The sequence below is a fragment of the Solanum stenotomum genome, chromosome 12 (assembly GCF_019186545.1).
Source record: "Solanum stenotomum isolate F172 chromosome 12, ASM1918654v1, whole genome shotgun sequence".
Lineage (NCBI taxonomy): Eukaryota > Viridiplantae > Streptophyta > Magnoliopsida > Solanales > Solanaceae > Solanum > Solanum stenotomum.
The window spans coordinates 35,497,546-35,518,229 of record NC_064293.1 but is presented as its reverse complement, the minus strand read 5'-3'; the positions used below and the strand labels follow the sequence as shown (position 1 = coordinate 35,518,229).

At 31.4% G+C, this 20,684-nt stretch overlaps 2 protein-coding genes across 4 annotated transcripts; both read right to left on the bottom strand.

The window, feature by feature from the left end:
* Window positions 1–26: 26 nt before the first annotated feature.
* LOC125849257 (trans-resveratrol di-O-methyltransferase-like) lies at window positions 27–20,491 on the bottom strand. 3 transcript variants are annotated; one of them, XM_049529306.1, is made up of 3 exons: window positions 19,731–20,491; window positions 2,715–2,810; window positions 27–239 (listed from the first exon to the last, which is right to left on the bottom strand). In XM_049529306.1, the coding sequence occupies exons 1-3, from the start codon at window positions 20,481–20,483 to the stop codon at window positions 27–29; spliced, it is 1,062 nt and encodes a 353-aa protein (XP_049385263.1). In that variant the 5' UTR covers window positions 20,484–20,491. The 3 variants fall into 3 exon arrangements, with proteins under 3 accessions (XP_049385263.1, XP_049385262.1, XP_049385261.1); XM_049529305.1 differs by lacking the exon at window positions 19,731–20,491 and adding an exon at window positions 3,907–4,756; XM_049529304.1 differs by lacking the exons at window positions 27–239; window positions 19,731–20,491 and adding an exon at window positions 3,907–4,751 and having other exon boundaries at window positions 2,325–2,810.
* Window positions 416–1,830, bottom strand: LOC125849258 (trans-resveratrol di-O-methyltransferase-like). The gene has a single exon (XM_049529307.1). It carries the CDS (start codon window positions 1,662–1,664, stop codon window positions 651–653), a length of 1,014 nt encoding a protein of 337 aa, XP_049385264.1. The 5' UTR covers window positions 1,665–1,830; the 3' UTR covers window positions 416–650.
* Window positions 20,492–20,684: the final 193 nt, after the last annotated feature.

Here is a 20,684-nt window from a genome sequence, read left to right as displayed (position 1 = left end):
GTTTAAGAGACATAGAGCAGAAAATTTTAAGGCAAAACTTGAATGAGGGACCTTAGGCCAAGGACAGGTGTAATCTTGTAGCTCATGAAACCACCCTCAAGGAATAGCTTTTCCAATTCTTTCTCAGTTCTCTGCCTTCCAGTAGCTACAACCATCACTAGTACATCAAATATGAGCTTCACTTCAGTCATGTCTGCTTCTTCTTCATCTCTATCCAATACCATGTCAATGATTAGGACCTTCCCTTTTCTTCCTTCATATTTATCTTTGATAGCTTTTCTGCATCTCTTTAGTATCTTCACACAATCCTCATCACTCCAATTATGCATAACATGCTGCAAAGATTATGTCATGTTTTCTCAGTTTCTTAACTGTTTTGTTGGACATTGACATGGACAGGATAACAGACACTGTAAACATCACAAACTCGTGACAATCTTCATCACTCCAATTATGCATAACAGTCTGCAAAATGTCATATTTTCTCAAGCATAGGACAGTCTTAACTGTTTTGTTAGACATTGGCATGAGCAAAAAAGCAGACAAGAGGAAATCTGAAGAATAGGAATTTAAATTGCCTATTTCTCTCTTCTAGCAAGAAAAAAAGTAAACATATGATACTTGAGCCTAACTCAACCCCAATAGCAAGCTCATGATACCGATGGCCTATAGCCTTTAATACAGAAACCGTATAGTAACTGAAAGATGACACCTCCCACATATTTCAAATTTTCTGTCTGTGGCATTTTAGCAATAACATGAAGAAGGTCTAACATGGTGCATTTTAGGTGAGGAAATGCTGCCAAATTTCTTTTCTGTAATTCCAGCCCCCCTCCAATATCAAGCAAAATAAAACTAGAACATGTTAAGGATGAAACTTTTGTGCATACCTTAAGTAAAATTGCATCAGCATGGGGAATAGACTGAAACATATTCCCTCCTACATAGATTAAATTCTCACTCTGTGGCATATTGGCAACAACATGTGGAAGATCAAGGACAGTGCATTTCAAGTGAGTTACTGCCTCCAAGATGGTCTTAGCTACAATGCCAGTGCCACCGCCAACATCAACCAATGAGTTCAGTCCCTCAAAAACTTCCCTGCAGTCCTTAACAACTAATCTCGTCATTTGGGAATCACTAGCCATTCCTTCATTAAAAACTCTGTCAAATATTGGATTTTGTGCACAAAAGTCCCACATAGGCACCCCATGTGCTGTCTCAAATGGCGTCGCTTCTTCATTCTTGTGAAACCATTCTCCCAATAATTGCCAAGGAGTGACAAGGACAGGATCAACCATTACTCGAACACAAGGTGACAAATTTGGGATTTCACTCTTAAGAAGCAGCCTTGAAGAAGTTGTCAAAACATATCCTTCTGTTTCTGAGTTTTCTTCGAGCTTTGTTATATCAAAGAATTGAGAGTGCACCAACAGACGCATTAGTCGATGAATGCCATTTAATTTTGATGAGGGAAGTTTGAGTGCTGAAAGTAGATCAGGAAGAGTGATTGATTTTTTGTGGTTATGAATAATATCTGGTATGCCTAACTGAATGGCACAATTCAGGGCCATGGAATTTGCATAAGCAAATGCATGTTTGTAAATATGAGTCTGTGCTTTGAAGAGTTCACTGGCTCTTTCAACATTATTATGTGTTTCCATTAGCTCAGAAAGTTTTCAACCATGTTGCTGAAACTAGCTTGTGATGAGCTATATTTTATGGATAGAACAAAGGTTGTTATGATCTATCTTCATGTATGTAATTAGGTTTGTGATGGCATGCTCAGAATTGTAACAGCTCCCTTTTTTCTTGTTATTCCAAAAATAAAAATGTGTGCCATACCAATAATAGCTCTATCCTTCCAAGAGCATATTCTCATGTTTATTTTATCCTATGACTTCTCTTGTCTTTTAGCATTGAAACTGAACCACTCTTTTGCTTAGTTTTAGGGAAAAGGTCCGATTAAGTTTTGATGTTGTGGACATTCAGTTTTAGGGAAAAGGTCCAAGCAGGCCTCACATTGGTATTAACTGCTAAAATTAGTTTATTGTGTACATGACTTGTGGCTATAGTTTGCAGGAGGAAGTATAAAGAAGCATATATTTAAAAAGGTTCGATGAGCTAGTCGCACGCTCCATAATTTCATATGATTGTTTCCTTAACAATACATGTAGTTCATCACAACAATAACAACACTAAGTGGGGTTTAGGGAGGGTAGAGTGTACACAGATCTTACCACTATCTCGAGGAGGTAGAGAGGTTGTTTCTGAAAAACCTTTGGCTTAAGTGCATCAAACCCAAGTAAAATAACAAGAAACAATGAAGAAAGCATAGTCGTTAATAAGAAAAGCAATGTAAAGTCTACAAGAAAGAAAGAAACAATAACAACAACAAAATAGTGTGATAATGGAAACACAATATACAACACAAGGCAAGAACTACAAGGGTACGACAATACATGTAGTTCATCAATTTATTTTAATCCTTGCATAATATTTTAAGGAAAAACTTCAATGAGGGACCTTAGGCCAAAGAGAGGTGTAATCTTGTAGCTCATGAAGCCAGCCTCAAGGAATAGATTTTCCCATTCTTTCTCAGTTCTCTCCCTTCCAGTGACTAAAACCATCATTAGTACATCAAAAATGAGCTTCACTTCAGTCATGTTTGTTGCTTCTTCATCTCTACCCAATACCATGTCAATGATAAGGACCTTCCCTTTTCTTCCTTCATTTTTATCCTTGATAGCTTCTCTACATCTCTTTAGGATCTTCACACAATTTTCATCACTCCAATTATGCATCACATGCTGCAAAAATTAACTCACATTTTCTTAACCATAGGACAAAGTTTTTAAACTGTTTTGTTAGTCATTGGCATGAGCAACAAAACAGACGAGAGGAGATCAGAAGAACAGGGATTCGAATAGCCTGTTTTCCCCCTTCTAGCAAGATAAAAACGTAACTGAAATTAAACAAGACATTGTAAACATCACGAACTGATGAATGATGACCTATAGCCTTTAATACATAATCTATATAGTCTTCCAAAAAGAGTGTCTTGATACGGAATATGAGGATCAAAGTAACTAATGTTTGGTGTAAATTCGGACGTATAATGTTTTAATTTTTTAAAATAAAATTTATATATTAAGAAACTACATAAAAATTAACAATTCTAAATATTTAAAAATTATTTGGAAAAAAAATTAAGATCAAGGAAAATATCTTTGATTGTCTAAATAGTAACTAAGGCAATCTTTTTGGGATGGAGGGAATAATTGAAATACTACATAAGTCAATACGAACTCTTGAGATGTGAGGTAAAGTTATTTACTTAATTATATCTTCATCACGCCCCTTGTGTATTTATTTTTTATGAAGGGTGCAGTGCTCTCAAACCTATGATCTTTGTTTTGTTTACTTCGCTATATGTTCAATATGAATGTTCAGCAAGTTGCAAAGGAATTTCTGAAGGCATAATACATAAACAAACACTCAAATTTGGTCTTAGGTAATAAATAAGCACTCCAACTTTGAGAGTGCAAATCTAGACTCCTCAACTTGATCTCAAGTGGCAACTGAACACTCCAACTCGGCCTCACTGTGTCTGGTGCACACCTGACGCTGACGTGACATAAAATTTGGAGGTGTCTAGATAATCATTTTGTAAATTGAAATGTTTAACTGATACAATGGAGACGAGTTGAGGTGTCTAGATGTGCATATTCAAAGTTGGAGTGTTTACTTGTTAGTTGAGGCCAAGAGGGAGGGAATTACAAGACCTTTCATCCCTCAAGTTAATCAGATTGAGGAAATTCGAGGGTGCATCAATCACAGCATATCAAATTTCCAATTAGAGATGTACCACCAGCAGTTTGTAAACAAAAGCTAGAATCGTGTTACCTTAAACAAAATGGCATCAGCAGAGGGAATTGAGTGAAACATGTCACCTCCTACATATTTCAAATTTTCTGTGTCTGGCATGTTAGCAACAACATGAGGTAGGTCCAACACAGTACATTTTAGATGAGGAAATGCAACCAAAATAGTGTTAGCTATAATTCCAGTGCCACCTCCAACATCAACCAAGGAATCCATGTCTTGAAAAACTTGTTTGCAGTCCTTTACAACCAAACACATCATTTGGGAATCGCTAGCCATTGCTTCATTGAAAACATTGTTGAATCTTGGATTTTGGTCACAGAATTGCCACATGGGTGCACCATGTGCTGTCTCAAATGGGGTGGTTTCGTTTCCTAGAAACCAATCCCCCAAAGATTGCCATGGATTCACCATAACAGGATCAACCATTGCTCTAGCAAAAGGTGACAAGTTTGGGATCTCACTCTTCAAAAGCAGCTTAGAAGAAGGTGTAAGAACATACCCTTGTTGACTTTCTGAGTTTTCATCAAGAAATTCTGTAGTAGCAAAGAAGCCAGAGTATACCAATAGGCGCATCAATCGATGAATTGCATCTGATTTTTCAGGAAGAAGTTTCAGCTCAGAAACAAGTTGAGACAGAGTCATTGGCTGCTTATGACTATGAATAACATCTGGTATGCCTAATTGAATTGCACAACCAAGAACCATGGAATTTGCAAAACTGAAGGCATGCTTGTAGATATGAGCCTGACCTTGAAACATTTCACTAGACATTGGAACATCCATTTTCCTGCTCTTTTTCTTCTTAAACAAATATAAACTTTTAATGGACAATGATGCAGCCTGCAGGGCCGGCTAGAGAGTAAAACTCATAGGTCAACTGCGTTGATTTTGAATACTAGTAATAGACTTTTAAGTTGACAGTTCCAGGATTTTTAATCGGAATAAAAATACAGTGTCTAAAATTTAAACTTACTAATTTATTGCTGAAGAATAATATTGAATCAAGATATTGGGTATTCTTTTGTTTTTTTTCTCAAGTTTCAAGTTTTACAATTTACAACTATATTGAAGCTATCAAAGGTTATGTATTGATATCAAGTTGTCAAATTTAAAATATGGTATGAAAGTATATCGGGAAGAGTGATTGATTATTTATGTATAATATATGGTATGCCTAGTTGTGTGTGACAATAAAATTAAAATTTGCGTCATTCTAATATCAGCTATATCCTATATCTTTGTCGTTAACGAAATTGTAACATGAAATGATTCATATTTCAAGGATAAAAATGAGATTTTTTTCAAACGGCAAAGCGAATTTAGACTAAAAGTCTTGTAGAGCACAAAATTGCTCCTAAGCCCTGAGGCATAGGCGTCATGCATCTTTAAAATTTTAATTTATAATATAATAAAATCATATATTATTATATGTGGGGACCTTCTAACTTCAAAATTGGATTACCATTTTGCCCTACTCTAAAAAAATCTCTTCATTTGAATTTATTTTTAGAGGAGACAAAAAAGATCAAAAGTCATTACTTTTATTTAATAAAGAACCGTTTCTTTTCTGGGAATTCAATGACCACATTGACATATTAACTATTTCCTCCTAAGAATAAGCCCCTATAAATTTTTCAGAATTGAGAGATTTCTTTATCTTCCACATTCAACTCTTGTATTTTCTTATTGTTGAGATTGAAAGATCTTTTTTCTTATCACGTATATTTTTTTTTATATTTTTAAAGGGCAACAAACATTCATATTTTATCAACAAAATCAATTACGAGACGATGCTGAAGAAAGATATCAGCTTAATCTTCTGGGCAACATGAAAACGGAATTTTAATTTAGGGAAGGTCAGCTCTAAAATGGCAAATTTCATAAAGTCGGTTGTATCTTTCTAAACGTGGATTGATCCATTATCTCTTTCTTTCTTTAGTGTTCTTCATGAATATCTATCTATATGTGTGATTATATATTGTTGTTTTATACAAGGTTTTTGGGATAATAGAATGCCAATTTAACTTTGCAACACCAATTAATTACATATATTTTGCTTTATGCAGATTTTATACGATTGAAGCAGCGAAAAGATATAATTTCTTTCTTTTCCGTTCAAGGTAATTGTTCTATTCAATATTTTAGCACTTCTTATGGACTGTCAAACTAATTTTTTCCTGTTCGCTTTTTATTTTTCTCATTTTTTATTTATCAATTGTTTGTACATTGCAAAAGTCTATTTTTCTCATTTTTTTTATTTATCAATTGTTTTTAACATTTCAAAATCTCGAAATATACTTACTAATGAATATCATTTTCAATAATAAATATTATCTTTGGGATAAAAATATAATATCATACTTCATAATTCATTGTACTTAAGTCTCCAAAACATAATTTTTATTTTTATGTTATATTAATATCTAAATTTTCATTTTTGCATATATTATATCATTATTTTGAAAGTGGAATCCTTTTAAGTTGAAAAAATGAATTACCAAAATGTCCGTTATAAGTTGGACATTTTTACTGATTAGTCATGACCTATTTCTTCAATATTCAAGTTATACGAAATTGTAAAAAAACATTTCATAAAATATTACCATTAAATTATTATAAATTTGTAATCAAATTATATTAAATCACAGAAAGACAAATAAGTTGGGAAGTTCATCGCCTTATTGAATAGCTACTAATTCTTTGTTTTTTTTATTTCTTGTAATAATGCAAAAAGGTAGAGAAATAGCTTTTATCTTTACGTAATCTTCTAGAATATGATAATTAAGAGTATGTATGTAGTTAATTATGTGACTTTTATAGATATTAACATGAATATAAAGTTCATCCCATTTTATTTTTTTAAAAAATAATGTCAATTAATGCATTTAATATTACTTTATTACAATGTGTTACTCTCTCTATTGAATTAAAGTTAGTTTTTGTCTCTTCATTCCAAAATCTTTACTGATAGGGTTTTATGTTCTTTTTGTTCCCTTTTACTGTTGTTGGTATTTCTGCTCTATTACCAAAAAAAATTATTCTACTTCTATTTTTTCTCTTCTCTAATTGGTTATGTGGTTAAATTTTTGATGTGCCAATTAATTAAGTTTGTTTTTAAAAATAAAGATTTTATGTTTTTTTAAATGGAAAAAAATATTTATAAGTTGAGTTGGAGGCTAAATCATATAAGACCGTGAAAAATTGAAAAATAAAGGTAAGAATCTTTTGAGGTATATTCTTAGGCATAGTACTATGACTTGATCTATTTAATTTATTTCCTTTATTTTGTTTGATTTTTAACAATTTTAACTTTCTAATAGGTGATGTTATCGTCATATAGAAAGAAATTAACCTCCAAAAATCTTGAAAACAAATTAAAATGATAGGTATACATTGTGAATGATCTTTTAATGTGTTGCATACTTATAATTATAGTTCTATTTCAAATATGATAATTTATTGTTAGATGTAAAATGACTATTTTAAATTGTAAGAGTGATTATACTATTACATTGGATTTGAGATACTTATAATGAAGTCATCTTCGGTGCATACTGCAAGTATCTAAACATGCACCCCTGGTTATTTGAGTAGGTGCCCAGGAAGCAACAAATTCATGTTGAATGGAGCGTAATTAGGAAATTCGTAGGGGTGTTACATCACTATAAATAGGTTTGTACCCTCCATTGTATGGAATTCAAATTGACAAAATTACACTTATGCTTTATTTAGTGTGGTCTTATTTCTATGAATACATTTTATGTTGCATTTGTAGGTAGATCCTTCTATTTGTATCATTTGAAATGATAAGCTTGTATTTTTTTTTTATAGGTGTGCTACATAAGTTCTTTCATAAGTTAAATATTAATTAATCACAATATTTTTACAACCTTTTCACCTCCTAACTTAATTGCAAGCTAAAGAATCATAAAGTGATCATATTCATTAGTAAGTAACAAATGACCCGTTAATCATTATATATATAAATTTATTTTTAATCATATATTACTAAAAGTGAAAAGCTCCGAAGTATAAATTTGGATTATCATTTTTTCCTTACACTAAAATCATAAAATTATAAATTATTTAATTAATTAAATATTAAATAATAAATCATATTATATTATTATTATACTAAATATTAAAGTGAGAAGGTGTTAAACCAAATGTATCTATATTATTTGACACATGAAATGTATGTCTGAACAAATATTAAACTAAATATTTTTCACTTCTCTTAATTATTATTTGAATAACTTAATGTAGTACTACTCTACTATTTAACCTTGTGAAAACGTTTACTTTTATGTATTTCAAATCAAATTCACTGAGGTAATTAGTATGTTAATTCATTGAGAAAATCAAAAAGTTATTTGAAGTATGTGATGCAATTATTTTTTATTCACTATTAATATGTAACATTATAACATTATTTAATTAAATATAATTTGTACTGATGTTTTACCCTTCTTTATTTTTTATTTATTTTTATTTGCTTTAAATATTCACTATCATAAATAATAGGCGGAATGACCTGGGAGACCCCTGTACTTGGCTCCGTTTGTCAGTTGGACCCTCCTATTCATCACTTTGCCAACCAAACCCTTAAACTCACCAGAACACAATATTTTAAACCCTTCTGACCATTGACCGAGCTTATGTGACATTAATATTGGTGAGTTGGAAATATGCATGATTACACGCGCTTGAAAGTAAGTTAAAATAATATTTTACTTTAAAAAAAATCAGTTTAATCAATTTAATAAAATTAAAAAATAAGATTCATCATCTTCAACCGTCCTTCACCCACATCCACCCTTTCTTCTTCTCCACCAGCCCTCTCTCCTCTACCCCTCACCACAACCCTCAACTTTCTTCTTTCTCCAGCCCAACATTCACTCTTTTCCGCCTCTTTTTTTTATATACAAATCAGTAGCCTTAGCTTCTTCTAAAATTTTCGTTATTAGGTTTGAAAAATATTAGTATCATTCTTTTATTAGATGGTTTCAACGAGGAGATGTGGATAATGTGAAGGATGATTGTCACTATTGAAAATTTTAAAATTCCATTGATAAGTTTGAAAAAGCATAAAAAATAATAAATGGGTCTTGTGAATTTGTAAAATTAATTAAAATTTTTGATTGGGGTTCATTGAGTTTGTGTTGGTGAACTTGTAGTTGAATTTACAAGTTAAATCAAGAAGAATTTGATCTAATGGGTATGAATCTGGTGCTCAATTTGTGACCAAATATGAAGAAGATGACTATTTGAAAAGTTTAAGAAATTAAAAAATTGATCCATTTTTTTAAATTTTTTTTAGCACTTAATTTCGCGTGTGGCACTAAAAAATGATGTGGAATTCCACGTGTAGTCGCGTCCATTACACGCACACTGACCGGGGGAGAAAAGGGCTTAAAATGTTGTATTTTGATGGGTTTAAGGGTCTAGTTGGCAAAGTGATGAGTATGAAGGTTCAACTGACAAACGGAGTCAAGTACAAGGGTCTTTCAGGTCATTCCTCCTAAATAATATTTAATTAACTATTCAATTGCTACTCTTAAATCCATAACTCTCATACATTTCATATTCATAACCTCTAAATATTAATTTAAAACTTTAAGATATCTTTTGATACTTCCATTTTTATCCATATCAATTCATCTTTCTGATTTTATGAGACTCTAATCCAAAGTTATTCATTTTTTTTATAGTTCAAGTGGCGGAGTGTTTATATCATCATTGTACTATTTGATTTATGTTTTAGTTTGATTCGATAAGAAGACTCTTGAATTTTAATTGGTTATGGGAGAAGGTGTAGACAAGAACTTCGAAAATTATGTAGTAATTTTATCCTCTCTTTTTTTCATATGCATTGTTATTATTAAAATCTTAAGAAGGATGTGTATATTGTATTTTTTGTGTGTTTTCTCCCTATTAGACTTCTTTAGTTTAATTTTCTATATTTTTATCAGGCTCAAATTAGTGATTTTTGACTTTAGTGAAAGTTTGCTACTACTAACCAACGTTCAGATTTACCGTTGGTTACATTATAAGGAATTGCTTTTAAACATTAAAATGCACCCCTTGTTTGGTGTTTCTTGTCACACTTTTAATGATTAATTATTTGTAATTGTTGTATTTTATTTCTCATTACATGCATGTTTTCATAGAATTGTAATTGTTCTAACAATCTAAAATAAAATTACATGGTGTTGACACCCAATTTTGACCCTCCCCGACAATAATTAATTTCTGAGTTTCTTAATTTTCAAACGATTTAAAATAATTGACTTTATAAAATTTAAAATATTTTTCAAGTTAGTTTAAATGGTTTGTCACTTTTTATAATTTTTAAATAATATGTGTATACTTTTGAACTTTATAAATATTCAAAAATCGTCTCAAAATATTTTGTTTAATTAAATATTTGGTTAGTTTGTTTAGTTATTTAGTAGTTTGCAATTTTGAGTTAATTAGTTAGTTTATAATTAAGTTAATTATTATATAATTATGTGGCTAATTAGTATATTTTATGAAGGTTCAAAAATTGTCTCAAAAAGATTTTAGCTTTATCTAAATATTTAGTTATTTAGTCGCTTATATTGTTAAATTAATTAGTTTATAATTGAGTTAGATATGTTATTTCGTTAAGATTAAGAAGCTCGTTAATTAATTAATGATAGCTCGTCTTATTTAAATCTTAGCCGAATTTGTTAATCAAACTCAATTTGGCTACATTCGCTAATTCAATTTGGTTATAATTGAAATTCGTGGGCTATCATTTAATTGCAAGCTTAGTCATTTGTTTACCCCATTCTTAATTCAATTTTCAGAATATTTTGGGCCTCCCACTCTCTCAATCAGTGGCCCAACACCTTAACCCATAAACTTCAGCCATTTCCCTTTCCAAACTAATTGAAATCTCCCGGCCCAACCCATTCTATCAATACAATGCCCAGTGACCCAAATCAGTTCCACAGAAATAACCCAGATTTTTTCTCCAATATTCAGGCGTTAACAGTAACGATTCCAACGCCGAATTCGACGTCAACTACACACGCGATGTCCTCTCCAACGGCTCCAATAATTTTTCACGGCGTGAAGTCGCAGATGAACGGAAAAGCAAGGAGAAACAGTAAGAGCAGTCCAACGTACACTGCGATTTTTTGTCTCCTTATTCACTCCTCTCTCAATCCGTACTAACACGCGTTTCTCTCCTTTCCTCTTACGGAATGGGTTGAAATCTTAGAGGAAAGGGTGTTTGGTTGAATTGGGGAAAGAATTCAATTTTTGAATTTGGAATTCGTCCTCTTTCCCCCCATTCTCCGAACCCTAATTTCCGCCTATATATATTCTCCTTTTGTTCGCTGTAGAGGGGGGATTTTTTGGATTTTTTTTTCGGAGTTTAAAATATTCTTGTGTTAGAGAATCATTAAAGAAAGTAAAGAAAATATTAAGAGGAAGTTGTTGGAATTTGAGAGGACATACAGAAACTAAAATCAAAGAGTGAAAATTTCGGTTTGATAGAGTCTTTGCTCGCCTTTCTTTGGTTCGTTGTCGGTGTTCGTGGTCGTGTGGTGGAAGCCCGCTCCCCTCTTGCTCGTCTCGTCCTAGTCTGCTGCGCCGAAAAAGGTATATTCATTATGACTTTAAATCGTTTGGCGTGTATTTTGCTCGTGAGAGGGTCGTTTGAATGATTGTGTTCTCGCTCGATTTGTTGTTTGCGACTTATGTACTGATCTTTAAAGTCACTGATTCAATCTCGATGCTACAACTAGCTGAATCTTTATTCAGTTTTGCTTAAAATGACTTGCTGTTGTATTGGGTTTAATTTTTGAGTGTTAGTTGCACAGTCCGCTGCTTCTTCGCTGATCACTCGTAGTCTTGGGGGTCTTATTTTGTTCGGACTCATTATTCCTGCATAACTAAAATGTTGTCTTTGTCTTTAAAATTTTCCGTCAGTATCGTTGTTGGTGGTAATCTTGTTTTAGCTTGGTTCATAGCTCTATTTATGTTTCATTTCTAAAGCAGTAGGGTAGTCCTTTTAGTAGTCATTTTCGGTTCGGTATATATATATATATTTTTTTTTTTTTTATAATCTTTGATTTTGTTGTATTGTCCAGTAATGTAACCCCTCTGTTGCTTAATTCTTGAATAGAATATGTTTTTGCATATTGAGAGCATGTATACTTTCTTGAGTTGTGGGTTCCTTTTCATCCTTAGTTTTCTCATGATTTGTTTGTCTTAGTTGAACCCAATCCGTTATTTTGAATTTTGCGATCTTAATTTTGTGGAATATTTGCGGAATTTTCTTGTTTCTCTGTTGATTAGTCATGAATTTATTAGTCATGGGTTAGTCATGGATTTATTTTGTTTATCAAAATTGTTAAAAGAAAAAGTGGAAATTAGTTGGAAATGTTGGAATTAAGTTTTAAGGTTTGATTGTTTTGTTTTCAATCCTCTGGTCATTCACGTGTATTTTGCTTGGCTTATGGTTATTATTAGTGATTTGCTATTTCTTTTGTCGAGTTGTGAATTGGTTGATCATCATTGTCATTGAATATTTTGGTTTCGAGACACTACTATTGATCGCTAATATTCGTCATTTTGTGCTACATGTGACACCAATTCGAGTTACTTGGATTCAAGTTTCACCCCTTGCATCTACTTATTGGGCCGAAAGGCCTGATTCCATTTTTTATCGAGTCAATCGTAATGAAGTACAGGTCCCGGAGTGTAAATATGGGCTGGAAATCAAGTTTTCATGTTCTAAAAATTGGAAAGGGGTTGATATATTCACCGTATACAGCGATATACAGTCAAAAAACGCAATGATATACAGGTGAAAAGTCGGAGTCGCAGGCTGGAATATGCAAAAATTTCGGGCGTACAGGTCTAAAGATATATATATACACGGAAAGTGTAGAGATTGGGGTTAAAAATCATTCTGTATACACTGATATACACTCAGTGTGTATAGTTTGCTTAAAGTTGAAAAATAGGCCCAAAGCCTTAAAATTTCAGCAGGTCCAAGACTAAAGGCCCAAATTCAATGTGCTTCCTTTCCCTCTCTTATTTATTTTATTGTATTTGACTAACACTTTGATTATCTTATGGTTCAATTTAATTAAATTCCCCAAAGAATGGTCATTTCATGTTATTTTCGAATTAAAGTATATATATATTTTATTACTTAGTTTATTTTTATTTTTATTTTAATATTAGGCTTGTTGATATTTTATGAACTATTCCCTTTAGAAATTTCCCCTTTAGTTCACTTCCCCTTAGATAAATAAAAAAAATGATAAAAACAATAATAGTAAAAAAATAATAATAATAAGTTAAAAATAAATGAACTCCTTTTACTTAATTCAAAATTTTAAAAATAATTAGTTAAAATAAATGAGTTCTTTTACTTTTTGTTAAACTTTTCAAAATTTAGTCAAAGTCGTGGGTTTTTTTTACTTAGTTAATTCTAAAAATAATTAGTCAAAATAAATGAACTCTTTTACTCAAGTTAAAATTTTAAAATTAGTCAAAATCATTTTGGTCAAATCGTCGGTCAACCGCAAGTTAGCGGACATTCCGAGGGCTTAACACCTTCTCGGAATGTACATTGTACTTCGAACCCTTTTCAATTGATTTTATTTGTTTTAAATCTTTTGAAAAACTTCAAGATTTTTCTTGATTTTTACTAAAAATTAAGTGGCGACTCTGTTCTTTTGGAAATCCGATTTCTCTTAAACTATAAGTTTAATCGGTTTTTCAAAAACTCAGTCATTTTTCCTTTCTATATATTTTTAAATAAAACACATGGGACACACGTGCAACGCACGTGCCCAGAGACTAGTAATATAATAACTACGAAAATAGATCCTAGAATAAATAATGATAAAGAGTGTTTGTTTCTTGCCATGAGCCTAAACATATCGAGAAATGTTTAGGGTTTTCTTTAAGAAGTGGGTTTAGAATGATGGGCAATTGATTTAGAAAGGATTGGTCAATACTCAACAGTTTTAAGTAAAAATTATGCAAATCACATAGTATAACATACAAATTACATTCTATCCTTACTCTTTCATTAATTACAGAAATTCCTTTATTTTAATATCTTTCAGATACATAATTGGGAAGCGCGGATACTTTAATTTAGAGATTTCTTTTATCAATTTACTGCGCTAAATTAGGGACTAAAATCAGAAATATAATTGAATCCCACAAATTAAGCGTACGTTTCTTTCTTCTAACAATCAGTCGTTCACAAAAAGGTAACATAGCTAGAAAATTAAAATTTCAAGTTGTCAAATTGTGTCTCCCTATTCTTCCAAAAAACTGCAAAAGCTTGATCCAAAAAAAATCTGGAGTAGAGAGAAATTGCTGGTTCATTCTGGCGAGCCACCCTCTCTATGGCGGGAAGATGCAAAATCCTTGCAAGATTGATGGTCTTCAGACATAGCAGCTACAAGTTTCTATTTTTGTTGCGTTTTTATGGCTGTTTTTTCTTTTTATTTTTTTTTTGGTTTGGAATGTTGTTTTGGCTTCTTGAACCTTTGGTGTCAAGGGCGTTTATTATTTTATATTTGGTACAATTGTAGCTATGTATTAGTGTGATGCAGTTCCAATGGAATCAATGGCGGACAAAAGTGATTGGTCAGTTTCGGATTGTATTTTGGAAGAAGTTGTCTTGCCAACAAGATACAAAAGAATGTCCAGTAGATCACGAAAAAAAGGAAGAAAAATCCAGATGAAAAACTAACATCAAACATGAACTGTTGTGGGCGATGTGGACAAGAAGACCACAATCGAAGAACTTGTACTTTCTTCCTGATAGAATCTCGATCAATACTTTTTTGGAGTACTTTGTTTTTTCAGATCTAATAATTTTCAAATTATAACATTTCTTTTCACCGTTACAAACACATTAAAAAGTAATTTTAGTTTACTAATTTCTGATTCAATAAATTGAATTGTTACGTTTTTCTGTTTTGCCTATATTTTTTTATTGTTAATTTTTGATAAAGTGAATTTGGTATACATATTGTGTATTGTTTTGTGTTTGATACAAAGTTATTTTTAAAATATACGTTATATTGGTTAAGTAATTAATGTATATGTAACTGGTAATAAGTATTGAAAATACTATTACATTGCATTGATTTGTTTAACATAATGAATTTGATACTTAATTCTTTGAAAAAATTTGTATTGGATAATATAGTATCAAGTGTTGTGATATGTACCGGATAAGAGTTGTGATGTGTATAGGATAAGAGCCATAATGTTAAAAGGTACTAAATATATTACAAATTTAGAGGATTGTAACAATTGTAAATATATAGTATCAGGTTTGTGAGACACATCAATTTGTGATTTTGAAAGCATGATAAATAATAATTGTGTATCATATACATAATATATTTTTCGGCAAATTTGTATTAGCTTATACACATCAATTTGTGATTTTGAAAGCATGATAAATAATAATTGTGTATCATATACATAATATATTTTTTGACAAATTTGTATCAGCTTATAATATAGTATCAAGTGTAGTCATTTGTACCAAATTTATTAGAGATAATGTTAAAAGGTACTAAATATATTGAAAATTAATTGATTTGTATTAAGTATAAAAATATAGTATCAGGTGTTGTGATACATACAAATTTTGTTATATCGAAAGTAATCGTGTATCATATACATAATAAAGTTTTGGAAAATCTTGTATCTACAAATAATATAGTATCAACTATAGTGATGTGTACTATACTTATAAGAGACAAAATTTAACAAGGTATTAAATATGTTGAAAACAAAATGAAAAGCAAAATAAACAATTTTCAACATAAAAACTCTTCACATTTAGAAGTAGTATCTTCAAAAGGGAAGAAATACTCAAAAACACTAATTAATGTATCTTAAAAACAATATCATCAACAACTATCGGTGAATCGATATATATAAATATATTCTACATTAACAAGATCATCTTCTATTGGTGGAGCGTAGTCACTTTTCGGCCTTGTAGGATTATCATTCTTGCTAACATATTCCGTTTTAACCTTGTTGAGACCATACTTTCATAACAGTGCTGTATATCTTGTGCGAAGATAGTCACTTCGAAAATCATTAGATGGGATGTTGATTTCACCGCTCAGAAATTCAACAAAAACAACCAAAAACATTTCGCAGTTACTACAAAAAAGAAGAGGATATATTATAAAAACAAATCAAATATGTAAGTAAAGAAAAATTGATTAAATAGTTACTGACTGTCGCTTTCTTGTTGCATAATATCTTGAACAAATTCCACCTCAAACGAATGTTGTGGATCCAATAGTAACATGTGAATACATAAAATTACAGGAAAAAAAATAGTAAAATACATACCGTTGGTAATGCAGATCTGGATATGACCGGGGCAACCTTTCCACCCCTTTTCTTAGGTGTTTTTCCATGTGCCTCCTTTTTAGGTTTTGACTTCTTAGAACTTTGCTTAGCCATTGTTATAGGATCATGCAACCTATTAGACCTGTTTAGGATCTTCATAATCAGATATTCGATTAGTGTTGGCTGTGACTATTTGGGTAATCCCAATACTAAAAGACGGATGATCCATAAAGTATAAGAAAATATTAAAAAAAAAGAAAAAAAAAGTTGAAGATGAAGAGACTACCTATTTCAAACTCTGAATTAGTTGAATGGAGAGAGAATTAGTTTGAAATTCAAAATTGAAATAATGAATTTGTTGAGAATAATGGGTGAGAAAATTTTGGAGAGGGAATGGTGGGTTGTGGGAAAATCTGAGGAGAAATTATTGGAGTAAATTTAGGGGTGGAAAAGTAAGGTTTAGACTTCTTCAAGAATAATGTATCCGGTGGTTTAGTTTTGTGGGAACAATAGGGATTTTAGTATTTTTTTTTAAATAGTAGGGAAATATTGAGAATATGTTAACTAAGTGTGTGTATTCTAGTAATTTATAACGCCACGTAATAAATGAAATTATTAATTATATGAACTAATTCGTCCATTTGTGAAATGACATTATAGACCCCTAAAGGTTAATCCCAAGGGTATTTTGAGGCCACAAGGTAAACGAAGGGTAATTTTGTACCAATTCCAATACTTTAAGGGTATTTTAGACCCTTCTCTAATAAAACAATTAAGTTTAGTAAAAAATTGATTTAATTGGGTCGTGACCCGTTATGTAATTCATTACTTAACTCGTTTTTACCCAACTGTTTTTTACCTAAGCAAATTTGGGTTGGGTTGGATCGTGATACGTTATATAACCCATAACTTAACCCGTTTGACCCAACTCTTTTTTGGAAAAACTACCTAACTAGAATACATCACTATCATATATACTAATCTTATCTCTAATTTCAAATAATTACATATATTACCATTTTAAATATTTTATACCATATATTTTAAAATATACAATCAGATATACAAATTCCTTTAAAATGGAATTGATTAATTATCTTTACATTTAAATACTTAAATTAATGGTCAAATAACAATTTGAATTTTTTTTCTTTCTCTCCGACGTATCCCTTGCCAGTCACCTACCCCACAGTTATTTTCATCGCCCCACCCCCCACATCCTTCACCACTTACATCCACCATTTCTCTCTACCTTCATCCTCTAAAATTACGTTTTCATCTTTAACTATCAAAATTGAATCTTGAAAATCAACATTATGTGTAGAGGTTTGTTACTATTGTTACATTATTATCATGTATGAGTTCTTCCTTTTCATGTATCTAAGATATTAAACCCCAATTACTCCTCTAATTAAGAAAATCAGTTACACACATTTCATTCAAAATTAATAGAACATATATCTCGAATATTCAAACCGATATATACATGTATCTAGCGAGTAATGATACATGTATCCAAATGACAAAATATGATATAGGAAGTAATATGATGATATTAACCATTGTTGAAAAAACTCACAATCGCAAGAAACAAAAAAAAATTGATGCCAAGAAGATGAAGTTCACAATTAAAGAATTAGTTGGGTTTTATGATTTCATTAGTTTAGGAAGATTTGTTAAAGTTAATACACTAATAAATCAGTAGATTTGTTAGAGTTGTTAATTAAGCATCAATTACTCCTCTAATAAGGAAATCAGTTACACACATTTAATTCAAAATTAATAAAACATGTATCTCGAATATTCTAACGATAAGATACATGTATATGGCGAGTACTGATACATGTATCCAAATAACGAAATATGGTATATGAAGTAATATTTGAAACTATTGTGAATTCTAGTAATTAGGATCTAAACCAGTGAAATTTATGTAGTTTGCTCCTTTTTTTTTACCTACGCAAATTTGGTTAAGTTGGATCTTAGCCCAATTATTGTCTCAACCCATGATTATTACCCGCCCAAACTTAACCCAACCACCCAATTGCCACAATCTATGCTAGTTTAGAAGGTTGTGCCCTGGGTAGAGTATGGCAAATGGAAGAAAAACAATTTCAAACTGACAGAAAATGCACAAATTATTCTTGGAAATCTACGTACTCCCTTTGTCCCTAATTACTTGTTCATTTTTATTTTTTTAGTTATTCCTAATTACTTGTCAATTTTGACAAATCAAAAAAGGACAATTTTTTTTACCTATTATACCCTCAATTAATTACTTTGAAAAAGATGGAACTTCTTGAAAATCTTAAGTTATTAATGCATCTACTTCATAATTAATAGGGATAAAATGGTAAACTCAATATATCAATAATTATTTTCTTAATAAGTGTGTCAATTCAAAAGTGGACAAGTAAATAGGGACAGAAGGAGTATTATTCAACTTGTATACCCCCAACAAGTTATATTTTGCATACAATTTAGTGTATCCAACCTATTTTATTCTTCAGGTTACTAATTTTACTTGTGTTGATGTTTACGATTTACCTATAACTATCTTTCTGGGCATGTCAAGAATAAAAATTTGTGTGCATACCAAGCAAAATGGCATCCGCACGAGGAATAAATTGAAACGTGACATTTATATATTCCTATAGTACGCATACAGATTTGATCATTTTCTCTTATTTCAGTGTTTCTGTTGGTTTTTTTAAAAGATGGACGGCAAATAACAGTTGAAAATGTTTTTCAATGAATTAAAATGACTTTCAATAATTTGCATAATTTGAAATTTAAAATAATTTAAAATATCTCAACAACTTAACTAAAATTCAAAAGTCAAATTTTATTTTGCCAAAAACAATTGCAGTAACCAAAAGCAAATTTCAACAGATGCCGGAAGAAGGAACATTCCTCCAAAGAAAATGAGATTTGACCCAAGACCCAAGACCCAAGACTGACAAGAAGTAGATGAAAATGATTAATTCAAAAGTACAAGAGAATAAAAGGAAGGGAAATTAAACTAGTTCATCAATTTCCTTAAGGGAAAATTTCAATGAGGGACCTAAGGCCAAAGAGAGGTGTAATCTTATAGGTCATAAAGCCAGCCTCAAGGAATAGCTTTTCCCATTCATTCTCAGTTCTCTCCCTCCCAGTAAGAAGCACAATCATTGCTACATCATAAATGAGCTTCACTTCAGTCATGTTTGCTTCATCTTCATCTCTATCCAATACCATGTCAATTATAACAACCTTCCCTTCATTTTTTTTATTATCCTTGATAGTTTCTCTACATTTCTTTAGTATCTTCACACAATCCTCATCACTCCAGTTATGCATAACATGCTGCAAAAATTATGTCATATTTTTTAACTGTTTTGTTGGACATTAGGCATGACAGACAAAGAGATGAAAATTTTTACCAACAAAAGCTAGAATGGTAGTCATGTTACCTTAAACAAAATGGCATCAGCAGAGGGAATTGAGTGAAACATGTCACCTCCTACATATTTCAGATTATCTGTGTCTGGCATGTTAGCAACAACCTGAGGGAGGTCCAACACAGTGCATTTTAGATGAGGAAATGCAGCCAAAATAGCCTTAGCTATAACTCCAGTGCCACCTCCAACATCAACCAAGGAATTCATGTCTTGAAATACTTGTTTGCAGTCCTTTGCAACTAAACACATCATTTCGGAATCACTAGCCATTGCTTCATTGAAAACATTGTTGAATCTTGGATTTTGGTCACAGAATTCCCATATGGGTGCACCATTTGCTGTCTCAAATGGAGTGGTTTTATCTCCTAGAAACCAATCCCCCAAAGATTGCCATGGATTCACCATAGCAGGTTCAACCATTGCTCTAACAAAAGGTGACAAGTTTGGTATCTCACTCTTCAAAAGCAGCTTAGAAGAAGGTGTAAGAACATACCCTTGTTGATTTTCTGAGTTTTCATCAAGAAAATCTCTAGTAGCAAAGAAGCCAGAGTATACCAATAGGCGCATCACTCGATAAATTGCATCTGATTTTGCAGCAGGAAGTTTGAGCTGTGAAACAAGTTGAGACAGAGTCATTGGCTGCTTATGACTATGAATTACATCTGGTATGCCTAACTGAATTGCACAACTAAGAACCATGGAATTTGCATAACTCAAGGCATGCTTGTAGATATGAGCCTGAGCTTGAAACATTTCACTAGCCATTTGCAGAATTTCACTGATATCTTTTTCTTCTTATAAACTTCGGATGTAGTTTCATTACATATATATGGATCGGTAAGCCAATCAATTCATAAATGGCACACTTTTAACTTCACCTCATTTCACATTTATGCCATCTAATTTTGGGCTTTTAAAAATAGGCACTTAAACTTATATAAAGTTGACATGAATTCTACATGGTAT

Excerpts from the sequence above, each read along its gene's own strand:
- LOC125849258 (XM_049529307.1), bottom strand. The coding sequence starts at position 1,664 with ATGGAAACACATAATAATGTTGAAAGAGCCAGTGAACTCTTCAAAGCA.
- LOC125849257 (XM_049529305.1), bottom strand. The coding sequence starts at position 4,671 with ATGGATGTTCCAATGTCTAGTGAAATGTTTCAAGGTCAGGCTCATATC. Across the intron at positions 2,811-3,906 it reads CTGATGCCATTTTGTTTAAG|CATGTGATGCATAATTGGAG; the intron begins GTAACACGATTC and ends TAATTTTTGCAG. Across the intron at positions 240-2,714 it reads ATGAAGGAAGAAAAGGGAAG|GTCCTAATCATTGACATGGT; the intron begins GTCCTTATCATT and ends AGAAAAGGGAAG.